The sequence below is a fragment of the Silene latifolia genome, chromosome 6, assembly GCF_048544455.1.
Source record: "Silene latifolia isolate original U9 population chromosome 6, ASM4854445v1, whole genome shotgun sequence".
Taxonomy (NCBI): domain Eukaryota; kingdom Viridiplantae; phylum Streptophyta; class Magnoliopsida; order Caryophyllales; family Caryophyllaceae; genus Silene; species Silene latifolia.
This window is the reverse complement of record NC_133531.1, coordinates 25,446,839-25,467,811: the sequence shown is the minus strand read 5'-3', so window position 1 is coordinate 25,467,811 and position 20,973 is coordinate 25,446,839. Positions and strand designations below refer to the sequence as shown.

The 20,973-nt window shown below is 39.0% G+C and overlaps 2 protein-coding genes and 1 long non-coding RNA gene across 7 annotated transcripts; 1 reads left to right on the top strand and 2 right to left on the bottom strand.

The window, feature by feature from the left end:
• The first annotated feature begins 117 nt into the window (after nucleotides 1-117).
• On the top strand, nucleotides 118-4,301 carry LOC141586554 (uncharacterized). Of its 5 annotated transcripts, none has more exons than XM_074407831.1 (4): nucleotides 118-337; nucleotides 1,783-2,048; nucleotides 2,760-2,915; nucleotides 3,974-4,301. In XM_074407831.1, the coding sequence occupies exons 2-3, from the start codon at nucleotides 1,830-1,832 to the stop codon at nucleotides 2,871-2,873; spliced, it is 333 nt and encodes a 110-aa protein (XP_074263932.1). In that variant the 5' UTR covers nucleotides 118-337; nucleotides 1,783-1,829; the 3' UTR covers nucleotides 2,874-2,915; nucleotides 3,974-4,301. The 5 variants fall into 5 exon arrangements, with proteins under 5 accessions (XP_074263932.1, XP_074263930.1, XP_074263931.1 ...); XM_074407829.1 differs by having other exon boundaries at nucleotides 1,743-2,048; XM_074407830.1 differs by having other exon boundaries at nucleotides 1,731-2,048.
• On the bottom strand, nucleotides 2,624-5,183 carry LOC141586555 (uncharacterized). The gene is made up of 2 exons (XR_012519601.1): nucleotides 4,704-5,183; nucleotides 2,624-4,249 (listed from the first exon to the last, which is right to left on the bottom strand). It is a non-coding gene; the product is annotated as an uncharacterized LOC141586555 (long non-coding RNA).
• A 2,200-nt stretch (nucleotides 5,184-7,383) lies between these two features.
• Nucleotides 7,384-8,583, bottom strand: LOC141587881 (F-box/kelch-repeat protein At3g23880-like). Its single transcript, XM_074409347.1, has one exon. The coding sequence runs from the start codon at nucleotides 8,581-8,583 to the stop codon at nucleotides 7,384-7,386; it is 1,200 nt and encodes a 399-aa protein (XP_074265448.1).
• Nucleotides 8,584-20,973: the final 12,390 nt, after the last annotated feature.

The following is a 20,973-nucleotide window of genomic DNA, read 5'->3' as shown; positions in this document are numbered from 1 at the left end:
CCCGACCCGACCCAAAATAATCCAACCCACTTAACCCAAAACAGTCCGACCAAGCTGAAACCAAAAATGCATGACCAAAATTGACCCAAAATTAATGAAAAACCCGAACCAAAACCGATTGACTCGTTTACCAGGTCTGCCTACGGGTCGCAAACTCAAAACTGAATTTACAATTTCTAACCTGGTTTCTCTACAATTTCTTACTTCCTTCGATCTAATCTTCTCCTCCATCCTCCTCCACCGCCGGCTACACCCGCCGGCTCCACCACCGGCTCGTCACCTCGTCGGCCACCCTTGTGCCCTCATTGTCCACCACCGTGTGTCATATTCTTAATTTGTAAGTAAATCCCTAATTTAATTTTTCAATTTTCAACTCAAACCCTAATTTTCATGATTTTATCATCTTAATATAGTAATATTTTGTAAATAATTCTTATCTGATTTGTTGTTTGTCGATTTATTTGGTTGGTTGTTGGTTTTTGTTTGATATATAGTGACTGTTAGTTCAATCTTAGGTCCAATTCAATGCGAAAACTGGAACAAAATCCTAGGTCCGCCACTGCTAAATTGATTGATTGGTTGTTGGTTTTTTTTGTTTGATATAAAAATGAAAATTTCATTCTATGGTTGTTTTTTTATTTGTTCGGTGCCCCCGGTCTCACAATCCTAGGTCCGCCACTGCATACAAACTGAGTAAACTAGCATTTGGTGAATTTGCATTAGACGACGGGCTTTAGTTTTGCTTCAAGTTTGATGCCAGAAATGTTTTTGGGAATTTTTTTCGTCGGAAAAAAATGACATGGCACCGGAAAGGTAACTAGGATTAAGTTAAAAAAAATTTTAAAAAAAAGGAAAACTCGTGATTTTTAGCAACATATGACCGACCATATCAACCAAATAACGGCGAAATATCAATCATTTTTCGAAAAATCCTTATCGACCCGAATGTATAGAAGTTATATTTGAAGCAACATCAATAGCAAAATATAAACAGGCTCCAGCAATTTGAATCCCTTAATATTCAGGACATTCAGTTCATTTATCAGAACAAAGAACAAATTATAAGTTGACAGAAAACCAAAAACAAAGTACAATTAGAACTTTGTCATAAACTATACTCTTCCATTGATGCAGGGGATGCAATTTCCAGCATCTCCTCTTGCCGCATCTCAATCATAAACACCCATATAAACCCCTCCCTATAATTTCCAGACTTCTCCGAAAATCAAATTCTTAAAAAAATATTAAAAAGAGCAACAAGAAGGGTATGTCTCAGCAGGAAATCTGAGATTTCTGAGCGATCAAATCAGTAGGCTGTAAGAATGAACACTTGAAGCTAACTGATTTGCCTTTTTTGATCGGTCAACCGTTGTTAATAAGATAACTGCTTTGCTTTTTTTTTTTTTTTTTTTTTTTATTATTTATCTTCATCCTAGTCATATTTCCGGTGTCATGTCAGTTTTTTTCCGGTGCCATGTAATTTTTTCTGGCGAGAATTGACCTGAATTTATTCAATTGGGCTTAATTGCACATCACGTACAAGTAGTGGGGTTAGCTTGCACTAATAGAAAAACATGAGGCTAATATGCACATAATGTCAAACGTATGGGGCTTATTTGCCACTTTGCCGATATTTAGTGAGCCATTTATGTCATTAATGAGTATCTTAGAACCTTCTGGCTACCTTTTACTCTTAGTTGTTTGATGGTCACACGCTAACTTATTGTAAGGCCGTCTTCTAGGAATAACCTTCTTTCATAACCGTGCATCACTCTCTCTTAGTCGCTTGCTTTCTATTTGTGGCATTGAGTAAGAAAGAGACAATTTCAATGGGGTCAGAAGCTTTGCATGCCGCAAAAGTTTACAGGCATCTTCTCAAGTCTGTGAAGAAGCACGTTGGAGCAGAAGACTACAAGAGTAACTTCACTAATTTTATCACACAAGAGTTCAAAAAGAACAGTCAACTGTCCGATCTATCATCTATTCAGAATAAACTAAAGCTTGCCCATGATTACACTTACATGCTAAACAGTGTGCATCACCACAAGGTACTCGATCATCAAACTTTTATGAAAACCTTATTTGCGAGAGCCCTAGATGCACTGGTTAATGTTGTTTGGATACAATATTCTACATTTGAAAACCTTATTACATGAAAACTCGGAAAAACTACTACATGAAAACTGGCAAAGGAATTACAAGTCAATACCCTATTATGATGGGGCACACCTTTGTAGAACTGGCAGACAAATTACATGAGAACATTTTTTTGATTATGTAGTAGACTGTAAACTTGTGTTTTTTGCCGAAAACAAAAGACTTGTGTTTTTATTGATTCTCTTATTCATGATTTACTATTTGACACCGCCGACCCAGCTAGATTAGCTAAAGCTCGGCGTGATGTGCCTGTTTTTGAATCATTTTTGGCGCAATTGACTTTTGAAACATTTGCATGTAAGACATGAGTAGTTGTCTTGCTTTTGAATTCCAAGCGATATACCGTTTATCGAATGCCGTTTTTTTTTTTGTGTTCTGTGTGCACGTGTGTGAAGGGATTGAGGCAGTTTAATGCTAAGGGATTTCAAACTAAGCTTATGAGTACTAAGTAGTTAACACCATCTGCGAATAAGTTTACCAGCGAAGCTAGCTGAAGTGTGATTGAATGTGAATACATTAGTTTCAATTATCTATAAACTCTATGTTCCAAGTTTGGCTTTTACGATACTATGTTTTATAGTATTTCCGTGGTGATTCTACAGGACCTTCTATTCTCATACAACATTGCTGTGGATAGATCAGATGAGATGAAAAGGATACTTGGAAAATCTGCTGCCAGTGTTGGGCTTCAGCTTCCCGAGGTTTATCAGCCATGATTCTGGGATATCACACACCTTTCCTTCAAGAACCTTATTTGTGTATGCACCCTTTTCGTCTCCTTTTCTTTTGGTGTGATTGTTGTAAGTTGTGGCGAAACAAAAGAGAGCTAAAGGGGCTGCTAGTGCTGCCACTCGTCAAACAGTGATAAATATAATTCTGAACTTTCTAAATTAAAATTTTTGGCTTTTGCTGCCCTAACAAAAATTTCTTCAGTCTAAATTTTGCTCTCAAAAAATCGAAATCCCGCTCTCACTGATGTAAAGCTATTTCATCAGCTGAGTACAAACAAATCTGGTCAGCTGGAATAAAGATTGACATAGCTGTTAAGTACAATGGCAAAGTCCAATAAGATTCCTGTGAGTCATCTCTCCATTGACTGGAAGACAACTTCGGGATAAGTACCATGTATCTGAAAAGTTTTCTAAATGAATAACAATGGTCTGTGATTTTCAACCTTGCGGCTTTTGCTGCTAAGATGACTGTTTCATCCGTGGTTTGTTCATAGAAACAGCTCGTGAAACATCCAATGTGAAATTCTGAATGTATATTGAATACAGTAGTTTATATTCTGAATGTAAATGGAACGACTTCATCAAAAAGTACTGCTTGAGATCGTCTTCTTGAAGAATTTGTGATAAGTATATACAACAACATTGCCTGAATGTCTCAAGGGTTTTCGCTACTGGCAGGGTAAGAGTTGGATGCACATAGTCTTTACCATGTGTTAACACAGATTTTTTTCAATGGCCATAATGAAAACTGCGTCGAGAATTGCACTGAGTGCCTTCATTATAAAAGACGCGCAGTTAGTTTAGAGAATCATATTGCTTTAGTCCATCAACTAACTTTTTGATAATCATATATGGACATATATTCTGGAGTATATGAATATCAGTCTGTGTTATTTGCACTCGCTTACAAATTTGCCATGGTCAGAAGCGGTGTGTATTGGTCAAACCATGATGTGAAAATATTACTCGTACTTGTTTTGGTCAAAGCCAAAGCGAACTATGGATGTAACAAAACATTGAAGTAAGCTTGACATAATCTGGAGCTGAGAGTCGGGACTAAATAATGACGGAATTTCTTTTAACAGGATGGATACTCCCAAGATAAGAAGAAAGACAAACAAATGTGGCATTGAAGAGGATGTAGTGGCGGGCTTGCTGTCATCAAGAAACATGTCAAGGGAGGTGGGTGACTCAGATTTCGGTCATGCTGCATCCGTGTAAGGATCTGTTGCTATTCATGGCTGGTGCGACTCGTGGCGAACAGGGCTCCACCAGCCCCCATTGGATCTATGATTCTAATTTCTGATATCTCCAGTTTATTTAAGATTATTCATGCTGTAATTTCCGACTGCTAATAGTTCCTGTTACGAAATTTCTGTTCAGTTTAATTTATAAAGGTTAATTTGCGACTCATTCCTCTTACCGTCTCAAGGTGAAATAATACTGTTCCTGGCTTTGTTGTGCACTAAATTTTTCTCAAGTAGTCTGGTACATACGGAGTTGTATGGTTTAAACTAGTTGTAGTTCATCGCAGCATACGACAAATATGGGTAAACTAGTTGTTGTAAAAGAATAAGTCTCGGTGTTTTCTCTTCAACTTACGTCCAAATGAAGCTACTAAGTACTAACTGAATTCTTAAGTGAAACAAACGTTTTCCCTTCGGAATATGTATTACTAGCTGAAGAAATACATGTAACATTAAATTACATGATGTCGTCTACATTGAAAATACCGAATAAAATGTCGTAACTAGTAAATGAAAATTCAAAAAAAAAAATTCATAGAAGACTCGTATAAATAAAATCAAAACTTACCTGGTTGAGTGGACAATCTCTCCTGAGTGTAAAGTGCGTAATTCAAAAAAAAACATTGTAGCGACCGTCATCGCACTACTCTAGACACTAGTCATCGATCGGTTAAGCGATGAAGGCCGCTACAACGTTTTTTGAATTACCCACTTATACACTCAGTGAGAGAGTGTGAACGATGCAAGGTCTACTCAAGCAGTGACTCCATACATACCTTAACCCTTTGTTTGGAGTTTGGATTACGGGAATTTGTAGCGAAAATGGGTGATGGATGTTTTGATTTTAACTTTGAATTTATATGAATGTTTATGAAAAACGCGAAGGGTTATTTATAGATGAATGGAAATTGTACGATTAATTGTGAATGAATGAATTTGCCCGTCTTTTTCTTATCAGCATCAGATGCTGATAAGATGATGACGACGAACAACTTTGATTTTTTTTTTTGTGTGAATGAGAAGAAAAGAAGACGAAAGGAAAAGAAGATGCCTGTGTACTGTCAATTATTTGAGCAAATAAAGGAAGTTGGAAGAGAATCAAAGTCTCTAAAGACTCTAATAATAGGAAAAGAAGATGCCTGTGTACTGACAAGCTCTCGGAATCGGCTCGATCAAAGCTTGGCTTGCGCTCGGCCAAAACGAGCTTGAGCTCGTGAGCTCGAATCGAGCTTGGAATACGAGCCGAGCCCGAGCTCACGGAAGCTCGTTTATAATTTCTTTTGTATAATTTATATAATTTAATATTAATGTTATTTTATATTATATGTTATTTAGCCATTTATAAGTATACTAGTTTAGATACCGCGCAATGAATGTGCGGTATTTATAGTGTGTTTATTTTTAGAAAAAAAAATTGAGCTATAAAACTAATAAAAAAATTGAGTAATGTCATGAAATATATTTATATTTTAAACAAAATTAATGAAATTGTTTATAATTTTTTTATTAGTATATCTTTTAGTTACGATTTAGCATACAAAGAACGAATTTTATCAAATTCTGTGGAAAGCCGTATTCGACGAAAGTCGTATGTACGGCTTGGAGGGAGATCTTTCATATCTTTCGAGATCCACCCTACAATATGGGGTCAAAAAGCCAAAATAAATGATTTTAGCCCTTATAAAAAGAAAACTGACTCTTGAACCCCTTTCACGCTCATGTCACGTCGAGGTACTGTAGAAGAAAAAAACTGCAAAATCCGATGAATTAAATGGATTAAATTTGGGTTTTTAATTAATGAATTAGGGTATTAATTTTAGAATATTTGATGGGGTTTAGGGTTTCAAAAGATTGATTTTGGATCGGATTTTACCTTCGGATTGTTTTGGTTTCGGCATAACATAATATGACACACGGTTCCTACCAACTTAAAATGGTAGTGTGCCGATGACTTGTCCCATTGTCATTTGTCATGCCTTCTTACCGGCAGAAATGAGAAGTTTTGAGAACAGCCGAACAGGAACCATACAAAACGTTCAAAACAACTAAACTAATAAAAGAAAACGGAGAGAGTATTTTTAATTAATAACTCGGTTATTGTCTTGATTAAACAGAAACGGTTTTTCCTACACGACTCAATATAGTGTTTTGTTAGCTTTATACTCCTAGTTTGCTAAAAAGAAACGTGAAAGTTCTACCTTATCTAACATAAATGAAATCAGGGTCATCAATTATAGAGCACCGGGGTATTTACATACGCACCTGAATCTCAGCAGCGTTTTAACGGCCGGCCTTGGGAGAATATCCCGAGTCCACAGCTTCTGATCGCCATACAATACTTAACTATTCAGCAAGGCTGCCGGTAACAGTGTAATGGAGGTTCATCTAGGTTAACCAAATATCTCACAGCCAAGAAGCTGTGTTAAAATTCAAGGTGATACATTTCGTACCAACAGCAATAGCATGAAGAACATTTAAAGCCAAACAGCAAGAAGGTCGTAACAATAGATACGCAAAATCTCACATATCAGCAAAAATAAACAAGGATCTGGACCAACATTGATGAATACTTAACTTCAAACCATCATTTGGAACTTAGATTTAAAAAGAACAATCACAATTTCATGGATTCCCAATGATTTCCGCTGCTAGCGTGTCAAAATGAGTACCAAAACATCTCAAGTAGGTTACTTCAGATCAGTTATACCAATATTTATAATTCTACATGCAGTTCTATATACTACTCAGCAAATATGCTCATTGATTCATATAAGAAGAAGTTTCACAGCTCTACAGCAATTTATCTTATGCCGCGTTAACTCTCAAGAATGACAGCGAGTTTCATATATATCGCAGATATGCAACCAATGTTTAGTAATGGTTTTAGAATCAGTAGTTGTTTAATTGTGAAAATGAGTTAAGAACCCTATTAGAAATCAATGATTATGAAGAATCTAAATAAAAATTGGGAGAAAGAAAGATAACAATACCAACGCAAAGTACGAATACCATAAATAAATCCATAATGTAAATATGTATCTGCAGAATTAAAAACGCACGCCATGAAAAGAAAAAAAAGAAAAAAAATAAGCTACGGCAAAATGCTAGGAATAACACGAATTCTCGCTTCTCAAAGACCTAGAGGGATGATGGAGTAGCAATTGATCACATACTCAAGGTTGGTTGACTAACTGCCAGAGGTTCAGCTCAAAACCATTGGTAAGACAAACATAGTTGTATTCTCTTATTCATGGGGAGGATCTCAAATCACGGGCTCCGTATCCTTTGAACAAAACCAAGCTCTCCCAATACTTCTCTAGTCTTAAATGAGAGCTCATATATTTTTTGAACGGCTGTACTTGGCCACTACCTATATTATAAATCTTATTCCCGCAAATAAAATAGCCGCCATCACTCTCACAATAGAATACCTTCTCAAGCTTACTATGGCACAACTCGAATACTTCATAACCATCCTCACTTGAATTCCCCGAAAACGATAGAGTCCACGGCCCCTTTTGGTTGTCTTGTTCTAACATCCATATGCTGGAACTTACTTTAGAAATACCAAAAACGGCTAGCGACCCCTCAAGAAAAAACAGAAACATCAAGGAGCCCTTTTCTTCGCAAGTGAATGGCAGTTCCAATAAGGTTAATTTTTCCTGATCAAAGTCGAAGGAAACAAGATGAGTAAATGCATTCCTATGATTATCAATTTTTCCAAGCCAGTGTCCCGTGCCTCGAAGGAAAACAGCAGTTGATACATAGTCAAATAGCCCACGCCTACTATCATTGTTGAGAATAGGGATATTAAGGGGATCTTTTCTGACGGTCCATTCTTGATTACTGAGAGTATAAACTGCAAAATAGATTATTCCATTCTGTACACCCCGACTATAGTCAGGGTCGAACCCAACCACTTTATAATCCTGACTACGAGGGGCAAACCCAAACAAATACCAAACAAAGTCGCCGATCCAATCTAAGCGAAGTGGGCAAGTTGGAAATAAAAACGATTTGCGAATACAAGGATTCCATAATCTCAATTGTTTAAGGTGACCGTGAGGAGCATATAGTCCCACTAAAATCAACCCATTACAGCTACCTATAATACGGTACTTTCCCGAATGTGTTCTAAAAATGCGATCGATTTTACCAAGAGTTTCAGCATCGCGAACTGTCAATACACAACCTACGTCTTCGGAGCATCCCATACCCTCAAAGGCTAACAATAATTTATTACTCGTACTATTTTCAGAATTGATTTGGGAATGTTGGAAATGCATGTAAACGAAATCAGGGTTATCGATAATGGAACGCCAAGATTTACATACGCACCTGAATCGTAATAGGGTTTTCACCGGTAATGTTGGGAAAATCTGAATCAAAATTTCAGGTGGGATATACGGCAAATTCGATGATGATGTGGGTTTCTTGCTGCTCCTCATTGTTTTTACAGCACTATGTTACTTGGTGGTAAACTCTCAGATCTAGAGATTTTGAGGAATAGCGTGAGGCGCCAGTGGTAAATGGTAATTGTATGGTGTAAATAAAGGGATGCTTGGTGGTAATTGTTAGGGTAAATTAACAATTTACTCCCTTTTATAAACCACTTCTCTAAATAACTTCCTTATTAAAACTTTAATTAGGAATTGTTTGGTTGATCAAAGAATTTAATTTTCCTAGGAACCTACAATTTATGGGAATTAAGTTCCCTCATCCAATTCGGGTGAATTTCGGAAAAGTGTTGGTTGCTCATGTAGGAATTAAATTCCACAGGAACTTCCAATGACCAAGGGGGAGTAGGTAAGCAACTTTCCACATGATGTAGGCATTGGAAGTTCCTGAGAAATTCTAATTCCAACCTTTTCCAATACTTATGGCAACCAAACAACCCATGTTTTTTTTCCAATGCCAAACGATATGATGTTCTCAGGTCAAAGATTACACCCATTTTCACATTCCGGTGACATAATCCGTCAAAATTCAAATTTTCTGTTTTAAAACCTAAATTTATGATGAAATTGCCCTTCTTTATATTTTTATATACTCCCTCCATACCAGACCAATGGTAACATTGACTTTTTCACACTTTTCGAGACACGTTTTGCAACGTAAATATCTTTTGTTACACAATATTAAAAATTATAAAAATTTGATATTCTTATAGCATTCATGACGATAGATCAAACAAGATCTCACGTGACTAGATTTTGTCTTATAGATTAAGAATAATATCGGAGATTTCCTACGACCATGAATAGTGGCAAAACGGTCAATGTTACCATTGGTCTGATATGAAAGGAGTATATTTCCTCATGTTGTTCTTGCTGTTCGTTTAAGTCTTTGGCGTTCACCATCAACACCTGCGATTCTTCCCTCACTTGCCCACCATCCTCCATATCTTACTTCCATACTTTAACATCACCCCAATTACCCAAAAACCCTAAACCCTAAACCCCTAATTTATTTTAGGGTTTCTTCAACCTCCAAAATTCAATTTTTGTTACTGGTTCCAAAAAATTAAGAGTAATGGTGGTACGATGATGGAGGCGACAATTTCATTGCTACTAGAACACCCCCATTGGCCCCATACACCAAGGTGCCTTACCAAGACCACCTAATGCATGAGAGTGCTACTGTAACACCCCCATACTCCAAGTGCCTTACCAGGACCACTCAGGTATGAAGACATTACCATCTCGGTTACCCGAGGCAATGATAATCAAATAACAATGAAGAAACAACGTTTTAAATATAAATACTTAGCGAAGAGTTACAATTCTCAAAACCAAACCAAAAGTACGATACATGTTCTCAAACTGACTGTTCTAACCGAAATGTAAATAACTAATAAGCTACAATGAAAGACTCCTATCATCATGTCGTGGCCATCCCGGCTATCCCAAGTACTCATCTCAATACCGCTCAATATCTGCTCACCATCCCCGAATGGATCACCGCAGTTTACAAAACAACACCGGGTCGACTAATCACACAATTCAATATATACCAACAATAAGATAAATGGACATGACTTAACCGTCACACACACACAATCACGCCAAATCCAATCATCTCAATCACCGATCGTCCACCGGACCAGCCTCGCGCGATGGGGGACCGCAGCCGTACCCACCAAATCCCCGCTCCACACAGTGAGCGATAACCCTGTCCATTAATGTGCACATCCCTTCTGTGGCGGGTTCCACAGAAGGCGAAACTAGGGCGTGAAGCCACTCCCGCAAGTGACCCCACTCAGCCGAGGCCACGCCTCACGAACCATAAACAACGATCACAACCACAATCACAATACAATTACTATATCAAACAACCAAACACAACACATCAACCAATATCCCATTATGGGACTAATACTGAGTAGGGAAATCCTACCCGGTAAGCACACAATCGACGGTCTCTCTACCTTTGAATCAAAAAGCTTCCTCTATGAACCCTCCTCCTATCATACAACATATAAAGACTCCAAATCACATACTACACATAAACCCCCAAATCTCTAAATTAGGGTTTAACCAAATCAAAGGAAAGACAATAAAAAGGGTACATAGATCTTACCCTCGACGCAAGGAACTCAACGGTATAATCAACGCTAAGAACTGACCTTCCAAACTCCGGGTATTGCTAATAATGCGATTAGGATGAAAAACTTGCTTGCTTTCTCTCTTAAACAGTAATTTAGGTTTTGCAAAAGTGATTTAGAATAATGACGACAAAGCTTATATATCTTAATCGCATAATTAACAAAACCCGAGAAAACTCCCCTCAGTAAAACCCAGCTTACTCGATCGAGTACCCAAGGTACTCGATCGAGTACCCCCTTACTCGATCGAGTGCCCCAGCTACTCGATCGAGTACCCAACAGGTCAGAAACTTTTCTAAAACGCAACTTACCCTTACTCGACAGAGTAAGGCCTACTCGATAGAGTACCCCAAGACTTATTAATACGGAGTATTACAGTCTTCCCTCCTTAAAAGGAACTTCGTCCCCGAAGTTCAAACCACTACTAAACAAAGGTACTCCCATAACATTCCCGACTCCACAATCAAACAAAATTCAACATAAAACATGTTACTAACCCAACTCATCCCGACAAACATCCCGACACAACATATAAAAGGGGTATAAAACTCTTAAAAACTGTTCGCGATCATCTCCTACCTCCCTAAAAGAAACAAGGTTACGTCCCCGTAACCATACATACCTGATCAAAAAGGAAAGGGTAACGCTCTTTCATAGCCTCCTCTGGCTCCCATGTAGCTTCCTCGGTCTCGTGGTTAGACCAAAGGATCTTGAGCAGAACTGTCTCACCACTCCTAGTCTTTCTAACCTTTCGGTCTAGAATCTGTTTAGGCACCTCAAGATATGATAAGGACTCATCTAGCTCTAAGTTCTCGGCCTCTAACACATGTGACGGGTCACTCACATACTTCCGCAGCTGCGATACATGAAACACATTGTGCACTTTCTCTAATGCAGCTGGTAAAGCCAGACGATATGCAACTTCCCCAACCAGCTCTAAGATCTCATACGGCCCTATAAACTTCTGACTTAGCTTGCCTTTCTTCCCAAATCTCATAACCCCACGAATAGGAGACACTTTCAGAAGAACCTTATCCCCAACCCGAAACTCTATATCCCGCGATGTAGCTCGCATAACTCTTTTGTCGATCCCGAGCCGCTCTCATCCTTTCCCCGATCATCTTAATCTGCTCCACCATCTCATGCACCATCTCTGGTCCTAAAACCACTTTGCCTCAAGACTTTGTCGTCCCAACAGATTGGACTCCTACATCTTCTCCCATACAAAGCCTCAAACGGTGCCATACCAATACTAGTGTGATAGCTGTTATTGTAAGAAAATTCTATCAAGTCCAACCTCTGCTCCCATCTACCACCAAAATCCATCACACAAGCTCGCAACATATCCTCAAGAGTCTTGATTGTTCTCTCAGTCTGCCCGTCTGTCGCAGGATGAAATGCTGTACTCATCTTCAAAGTTGTTCCCAACGATTCCTGCAACTCCTTCCAAAACCTCGATATAAACCTCGCATCTCTGTCAGACACTATGTCCTTAGGGACTCCATGTAACTTAAGCACGTTCTTTCGATAGGCCATAGCCAATTGTGCCTTAGTCCATGTATCTTTCATTGGAACAAAGTGAGCTGACTTGGTAAGTCGATCCACATTACCCAAATCATGTTGTTACCTTGTTGACTCTTTGGCAAACCCACAATGAAGTCCATGGAAATGGATTCCCACTTCCACTCAGGTACCTCTAAAGAATGAATCTTACCTTGTGGTCGTCGCAGTTCTCCTTTAACTCTCTGGCATGTCAAACAACGGGACACAAACTCAACTGTCTCTTTCTTCATCCCAGGCCACCAAAACGTTTTCTTCAAATCCTTATATAGCTTGTCACCACCCGGATGTACTGAATATGGTGTGCAATGTGCCTCTGTCATGATAGTCTTTTTCAACTCCTCATCATTAGGAACACACCACCTACCATCAAACCTCAAACTACCATCTGTATGAATAGAAAATCGGGACACTGTCCCTTTCTCTACTCCAGCTCTCCACTCAACTATCTTAGGGTCCAACGCCTGCTTACCTCGAATATCATCATAAAACTCAAGCTGTACCGTCATATCACCCATGGCATCTCCTTTCTGCATCATATGTATCCCAAAGCTCGCTACCTCATCTCTCAGCCTCATCAAAGATAGAGCTGTACACAGAGAATGTACACTCTTCCTACTCAAAGCATCAGCTACAACATTGGCCTTCCCTTCATGGTAGATGATTTCCATGTCATAATCGCCAATCAGCTCCATCCACCTCCTCTGTCTAATGTTCAACTCCTTCTGAGTGAAGATGTACTTGAGACTCTTGTGATCAGAAAATACCTTAAAGATTGCTCCATAAAGGTAATGTCTCCAAATCTTGAGAGCAAACACCACTGCACCCAACTCCAGATCATGAGTAGGGTAGTTCTCCTCATAAGGCTTCAATTGCCTAGAAGCATAGGCAATCACTTTACCATTCTGCATCAACACACATCCCAACCCATTCTTCGAGGCATCTGTATAAACCTCAAAGTTCTCGGTCCCTTCAGGCAATGCTAAGACAGGAGCTGTGGTCAAACGCTCCTTTAATGTTTGGAACGCCGTCTCACAACTCTCATCCCAATGAAACCTGTTCTCTTTCCTCATCAACGCTGTCATAGGTCTAGCTATCTTGGAGAAATCTTTCACGAACCGTCTGTAGTATCCCGCTAAACCCAAGAAACTCCTAACCTCGCACTACTACAATTTTAGGCTAAGAGGACGCTGCTTAGAGGACGGTTGGAGACGGGACCATCTTAAATCAGTAAAAAAAAATTGTCGCCATTAATGATTACATACTTAGGACGGGTAATAAAGATAACCGTCCTCGTTGTAAATGTAACAAGGACGGTTGGTCAAAGAAACCGTCTACTTATTAATATACAAGACGGTTATTTAATAGAACCGTCCTTTTATTTTTTAATAGTGACCATCAAAATTCCCCACTACGTGTTACTCCATCATCTTATTCAATACAAACACTCCTTATACCCTATAGCATAAACCACGGTCGTCTACCCTGACGCCACCACTAGCGCGCCTCGCAATCCGCCACGTTGTCCTTCATCGTTGCCCTAACGCCAACAAAACCGATCGCCTTCTATCATCTCCTTATATACCGAGGTACTGCTTCTTCATTTAGTACTCGATAATTCGTTTATTTAGTACAAATTGATTTCGTAAACACCATAATTGAACAATCAAATGAATTCTGCATATCATATTCGCTATTTAATACCTGATAATTCGTTTATTTAACTTATTTTTGCTGCTCCGTTTTTGTAAATATGATAATAAGTTTTCGGGCGCTTGTTGTGGTCTATAGTGAAATTGAGGGAGTTAGGAGTGTTAGATTTGCATAATAATGAGTTATCTGGGGACATTCCAAGTGGGATTAAAAATATGAAGAAACTCAATTATCTTAACTTAGCCGACAATCACTTTACTGGCGTAATTCCCGCCTTTGTTTGCTAGTGAGATTTTAAAAAGTTTGTTTCTTAGTAATCGGAATTATGCAGTGATTTAGCAGGATTATGTGGTGGTAAAAGTGAAGGAAAGAATCAAGGGTGTACGTGGGTTTTAAGATTAATCTTTGTTCTTGCTTTTAGTTATATTTGTTTTAGGTGTAATCTGGTTTTATTGGAAATACAAGGCTTTCAAACTTATGTGTGTAATTGATCATCTTGCTGAATTTATGAAACTTTCTTACTGCACACTCTTTCATAAGACGGTTTTATAGGTAGATTATCATGAGACTTACCGTTATAATGGGAAATTGTTAGATTATTGATGTGTCTTGGGTAGAATGGTAGAAAGAAATTGCTGGAAGAGGTTCTCTAATATGTATATAATATGAGTAAGTACTTTGGATAGGTCACAAGTAGATCAGTCTGCCATACAAAACAAGTCATTTGAACAAATCAAAATGATCGACAATTTGCTAATAAATAATGGACAATTCAATGAATGAGAAGCATTTGGTGACTACTGATCTGATGAACTTAGTTCTTCGTCATCAATAAAAGGAGAAGTAGGGTACAACCATAAATGAGCAAATTGTACCATAATGTTGAGGCTGCTCCCCTTTAAGAGAGTATGTTCAGGCACTAGCTTATCAACTCATATTCTGCCCGCATTAACTACATTGTTTGTAACAGTCTTGATTGTCGATCAGTGTCACTAAACTGAAGCCAACATGTGGGAGCAAAGCTGGTGGGATAATATCTCCCTGACTCCCTTAATCATTCTCTACTACAACTAACTCATCTTTTCCACGCCTCCATAATCACCATTACACCATGCCCATCTCTGATCGATGAAGGCATTCAAAAGCGTTTAGCTTCGACAATTGATATATACTCGTTTTTGCCGAATCGGCTCTGTCCTCTGAAACTCCACCATTCTCATACACTATCTACTCCGCTTTTCCCCTTCAGTGTCTCTCAGTTAATTCCCAAAATCTGTAATTCTTCTTTACTTTTTTTTCAAAAACGTTAATGTTTTCCCCAAAGAATCATCATTGAAATCCGGAATTCTTGTTCTCAATATGTTTTTAATTAACTTAACTATATAAATTAAACTAATCATCACATTTTAGAGACTTCGAGATTATAGTGCGGCCCACAAATGTTCTCCATAATACTAATCAACAAATTTAAAGATTTTAGTTTCCTTGGAAACTGAAGTATTGTGATTACAGCATTGAATAAATATTGAATATCGGTGTAATGCTGATTGAATATTGGTGTAATCTGGAGCTCTTTTAAATTGAATATTGGTTTAATCACCATTATTGGAGTAAACAAATAGGAAAATTAGAGTAAACAATTAATGGAGATGGAAAAGTATTTTCCAACAACGAGACATTCTCAAGCAAAGCAATTAAGCAATTAGTCTTGTGTACTCACCTAAACCCGTTTATAATATAAGGGACTATAGCCTTACAAGATTATGTCGATATTTATGTGTACCTTTTTTAGGGGTAAAATTGTAGAACCATCAAATGGCAAGTAAATCTATGCTATGTACTAAAATGAACTAATAAACTACAATAAGCTGGGGAAGAAAAATACTCATTTCTATGGGTTTACGCGAATATTAGAGGGAACGTTATAATCAGGAGCTCTTTGTTTACTCAAATAATGGTGATAAATTAAACTAATTACCTTATTACCCTACCATCATACTTATTTCTATGGGTTTACGTGAATATTAGAGGGAACATTCTAAACAGTCTGGGATTTGATTGGAATTGGTTGTGGGAGGATGCTAAAGAGCAGGTTAATATATTTTCTCCCAATTTTTGGCTTTCTAAGGCACCGATATCTTAGTATGGAGCAATTGTCTTTTTAATTATACAACACTTTGACAACGATAATGCTGCAGTTGTTTACTGAAACAGAAAGCTGGCCTTACTCTTTTCCTGCTTTAGAAGATTTTCCAATATCGGATCAACGGGGAAATCTCTCTGGTAGATTACTGGTTTACGATAGGTTGGTATAATGGATAATTACTATATCCTTGTTTCTTTTCTCAAAATTATGTTGTAAACAAAAAAAAATTGCCTTTGTTAACCTGAAAGTCTAATAGTTCCGATATTATGCAGTTACTCTGATGAAGACTATACTCTAGCTGACGGTGCATATGTTGGGCTAGCTTCCTTAACTGAAGAGAACTCATGGCAATTACAAAGCAAGGTAATTACAATTAAGGAATCTGAGCTTAAAATGTTCTCGTTGTGTACTTAGCTTATTAGATTAACTTGAAAATAATCACTTACTAGTTACTACTGTACCACGTTTTTCATCACCGTCAAAGAATAAGTAGGGCTGTTACTCTAATAGAATAGTGTAGAAGTATCCCTAAATTATATCCGACTGAGTATAAGCTTAGCTAATCATGCCTGATTGTTTGTAGTGGGTCACGTGAAGCCAACGTTTGGCTGAGAGTTCTATTTTGGATGCATATGCAAGAGAAGCAAGTGCTTACCTGCTTAATATTGTTAAGCATGTAATCTCTTTCCAATTAGCAATTGTTATTCTTTCATATTTCTGATATTTAGATTGATGGAGAACAATATTGGTTTTACGAATACCTGGTGAGAAAATCACCGATAAAATCTGTAGGTTTCTGTCAACTGGTTGTTGTTGGGATCTTTCCTCTTTCTTATGCGTTTTAATTTACTCTAGGATGTTTTTAGGTTCTGAAGCCAAGCAATTTCAGACAATATGTTGCTTCGACTGTTGAGCGGCTATGGTATTTACCCTGTCTATGCTTTATATCTCCTGATTATCACCGTTTAGATTTTTAGTCATTCCTTCATCTTTCACGAACCGAAAGATGATATAAATGTTGTACCTGAAGAAAAGCATGTGAGAATGATACTTTTCAACTTTTTATATCTAATAACAATTTCATTGTTTCGGTATGGAAGAAAGAGGTATTGGGAGGGGAAGAGGGTGGAGGGCAGGATACGTAAAGAAAAGCCGATATATGTTGGAGATCATCATAGGGCGATATATTAATATTATTCCAAGTGTACGTATTTGTATCTTTTGTTTCAATATTAACTTCATTTTATATAAATTACACGTGTTGATATGTAAATAATTGTAATTGTGTTTTTTGGTTACTTTGTGTGTAGTTCATGATTAAAGCCCCAAAGACATACTCGGTTGAGCAAATTGATGAGGTGCGGTCAATTTGGGCTAAATATGCATTGGAGTTTAAGGCGCAAGTATTTGATGGAAACGTCTAAAGTATTTAGGCTCAACTTTGTTAATGCTTGTGTTAAAAAATTAATTCTTGATAGTTTGTATTTTGGAGGTTCAAACCTTATTCCGTTTTGTTTGGTTTGATTTAGAGTATAAATGTAAGAATTGCTGAAATGTAACCGGATATAATGTTTAAGCTATACGACTATTGTCGTATAGGGTATGAATCAAACAATTTCCATTTCAAAAATCTAGTTGTCAAAGAGCATGGATGCGCGCCACAATTGTGCGGGAAATATTTATAATTTCGCGCTAATTTCATTTCAAAAAAATTGTGTAGAAGACGGTTCCAAGAGAAAGCGTCCTGAAGTTGGCGCAAAAATTACGCGCGCCATGAATTTAAAACAAGACGGTTGAGAGGCGCAACCGTCCTCTTTGTAAATGAAAAGAAGACGGTTCAAATCCACAACCGTCCTCTTTTTAAAAATAAAAGAGGACGGTTTGACTTCACTCTAACCGTCCTCTTAGGCAACGAGGACGGGTGATTTTAGGACGGTTGTTTTAAGATTTAAGGACGGTTTTGAACCATCCTCTTTGTCTGTTTTTGTAGTAGTGTCGGCAACATTCTTTGGTGCTTCCCACTTTGTCACCGCTTCTATCTTCGCCGGATCCACAGCTACCCCATCTTTAGAGATCACATGCCCCAGAAAAGCAACTTTCTCTAACCAGAACTCACACTTGGATAGCTTAGCATACAAGTCATGATCCCTCAAAGTTTGCAACACGATCCTCAGATGCTCCTCATGCTCCTCCTTAGTCTTAAAGTAGACTAAGATGTCATCGATAAATACCACTACAAACTGGTCCAAGAACTGTCTGAAGATTCTATTCATCAAATCCATAAACACTGCCGGTGCATTAGACAACCCAAACGGCATCACCACATACTCATAATGGCCATACCTCGACGTGAAAGCTGTCTTTGGTATGTCCACCTCTCTAATCTTCACCTGATGGTACCCCGACCTCAAATCAATCTTAGAAAAGACTGATGCACCACTCAACTGATCAAACAGGTCATCTATCCTTGGCAAAGGATACTTGTTCTTTATCGTTACTCGGTTCAGCTCCCTGTAATCTATGCATAACCTCAAACTCCCATCTTTCTTCTTCACGAAAAGAACTGGTGCTCCCCACGGCGATACACTTGGTCTAATGTATCCCTTCTCTATCAAATCATCCAACTGCTTCCTAAGCTCCTCCATCTCCTTAGGACCCATACGGTACGGTGCCGTAGAGATTGGCCCCGTCCCTGGTTTCAACTCAACGGTGAAATCTATCTCCCTCTTTGGTGGCAACTCCGGAATCTCCTCTGGAAAAACATCTGCAAACTCTCCCACCACTGGTATCTCATCAATTGTCGGACTCTCTATCCGGTCATCTCTCACATGGCACAAGATCAAAGGACATCCCTTCCTCAGATAAGACTTCAAGGTGACAGCTGCAATCAACTTAACTTTGGATTTGACTAGAAACCCACGATAAGACACACTAACACCCTTAGGACCTCTTAAAGACACTTTCTTTTAATGACAGTCTATCTTAGCTTTATACTTTCCTAACCAATCCATCCCGACTATCATCTCAAAACCGTCAAAAGGAAACTCTAGCAAGTCTACAGGTAGATCAACTTGCCCAACTATCATAGATACATCTCTAAACAATCTCCCACATGATACAGACTCACCCGAAGGTATAAAAACTCGCTCACTAACAGACTCATATGCCCTCAAACCCAACTGTTTAACATGACTCGAAGACACAAACGACTGAGAAGCCCCCGAATCAAACAAAACAAAGGTAGGAATACCATTAACAAGGAATGTACCGGTGATAACGTGCGCATCTTCCTCACCGCTTTCTTCTCCATCATGAATAACTTTCCATCGGTCTTCTCGTCCACCTCCCGGACAAGATTAGCTGAAGTGGTCGGCTTAGCACCCGACCCTTGATTGTTGTTGTTGTTCGTTGGTGGTTTCTGATAAGAGTTACCGCCGTTGCGGTTGCCTCCACTCTGGTAACTCTGACTTCCCCGGTTTGGCCATGATCCAGCCGGTCTGTTGCTCGCGAAGCTCTGCGCAGGTCTCTGGAAAGATCCTGGTGCACTTGTGCACTCATGTCTCTTGTGGCCTACACCACCACAGCTATAGCAGGTCACACCCCAACTACCACTAACACTTCCCCGGCCGCGCCCAAAGGAAGCCCAGCACTGAACCCTAACCCAGAAGAAAATCCCTTAGACTGATTGTGGTTGCCTTTCTTGTGATTAGATTGGCCACCACCCTCGCTCTCAGACTTCCTCTTCTCACCACCTAACCTCTCCTGAGCCATCTCCACCAACCTCTCAGCTCTCCCCCACCTCTCTCATAAGCTTCCTTAACATCGCAAGGATTCCCACGGTAACTTATCCATAATCTTAGGGGTCAACCCCTCTCAAACCTCAACGCCAGGTTCTCCTCACTCAAACCCATATCCTCGATACCTAGACTTCTCATTGAATTGCCTCGTAGTACTCGGCCACGTACATCTCAAATGGTCATCTTAAAACTATCAAACTCTTCCCTCAACTTACTCCTCACATGTTCCGGTACAAACTCCTTCCTCACAACCCTACGAAACTCCTCCCAAGGTATAGCAGGTAACCCTTGGTTTGTATATATCTCCTTAGCACTCACTTTCACTGTATCCCACCACTTGCCAGCTGCATCCCTCAGATAGAACGCAGCATGTTCCACTTTCATCTCATCAGGACAGTGAACCAAATCTAATATGTTCTCCATCTCTCTCAGCCAACTATCAAGAAGGTTAGGCTCCCCAACTCCCTTGTACTCTTTCGGGTTAAACCTCGCGATATAGAGGCTGATTTTAGAATGATCAACCTCCTTCTCCTTATCCTTATCCTTATCTTTCCCCACAGTCTTTAAAGCCTCAGTGAGAGCATCCTGATGCTCCAACATCTTAACGATATCATCTATGTTCATAAGCTCAGCTCTCGCATACTAAAGCAGTCTTCTTGGGCGGCATCTTGAAACTATATATAAGAAAGGGTAGACATAAACACACGTACTAAACCTCAAAACATGAAAACACGCTGCCCAGAACCTACTCGATCGAGTTCCCACACACACTCGATCGAGTAACGGGCTACTCGATCGAGTGCCCAACATACTCGATCGAGTACCCAAACATCAGACCTCAAACAGACCTTCTGATCTCTTACATACTCGACCGAGTAGCTAGGCTACTCGATAGAGTGACCCCCTACTCGATCGAGTACCCCTAGTTACTCGATCGAGTACCCAAAGACACGATTCTGGACTCAAAATCGTCAAAAACCCACCTGATCGAGTCACTCCCACTCGATCGAGTCATGCCAATTCAGAAACGCTACCCGCATGCGATATCATATGCTAACATGCTAAACTTTATAAAACC

Coding starts and splice junctions, on each gene's coding strand:
- LOC141586554 (XM_074407831.1), top strand. CDS start 1,830: ATGGGGTCAGAAGCTTTGCATGCCGCAAAAGTTTACAGGCATCTTCTC. Junction 2,049..2,759: donor ACAGTGTGCATCACCACAAG/GTACTCGATCAT, acceptor GTGATTCTACAG/GACCTTCTATTCTCATACAA.
- LOC141587881 (XM_074409347.1), bottom strand. CDS start 8,583: ATGAGGAGCAGCAAGAAACCCACATCATCATCGAATTTGCCGTATATC.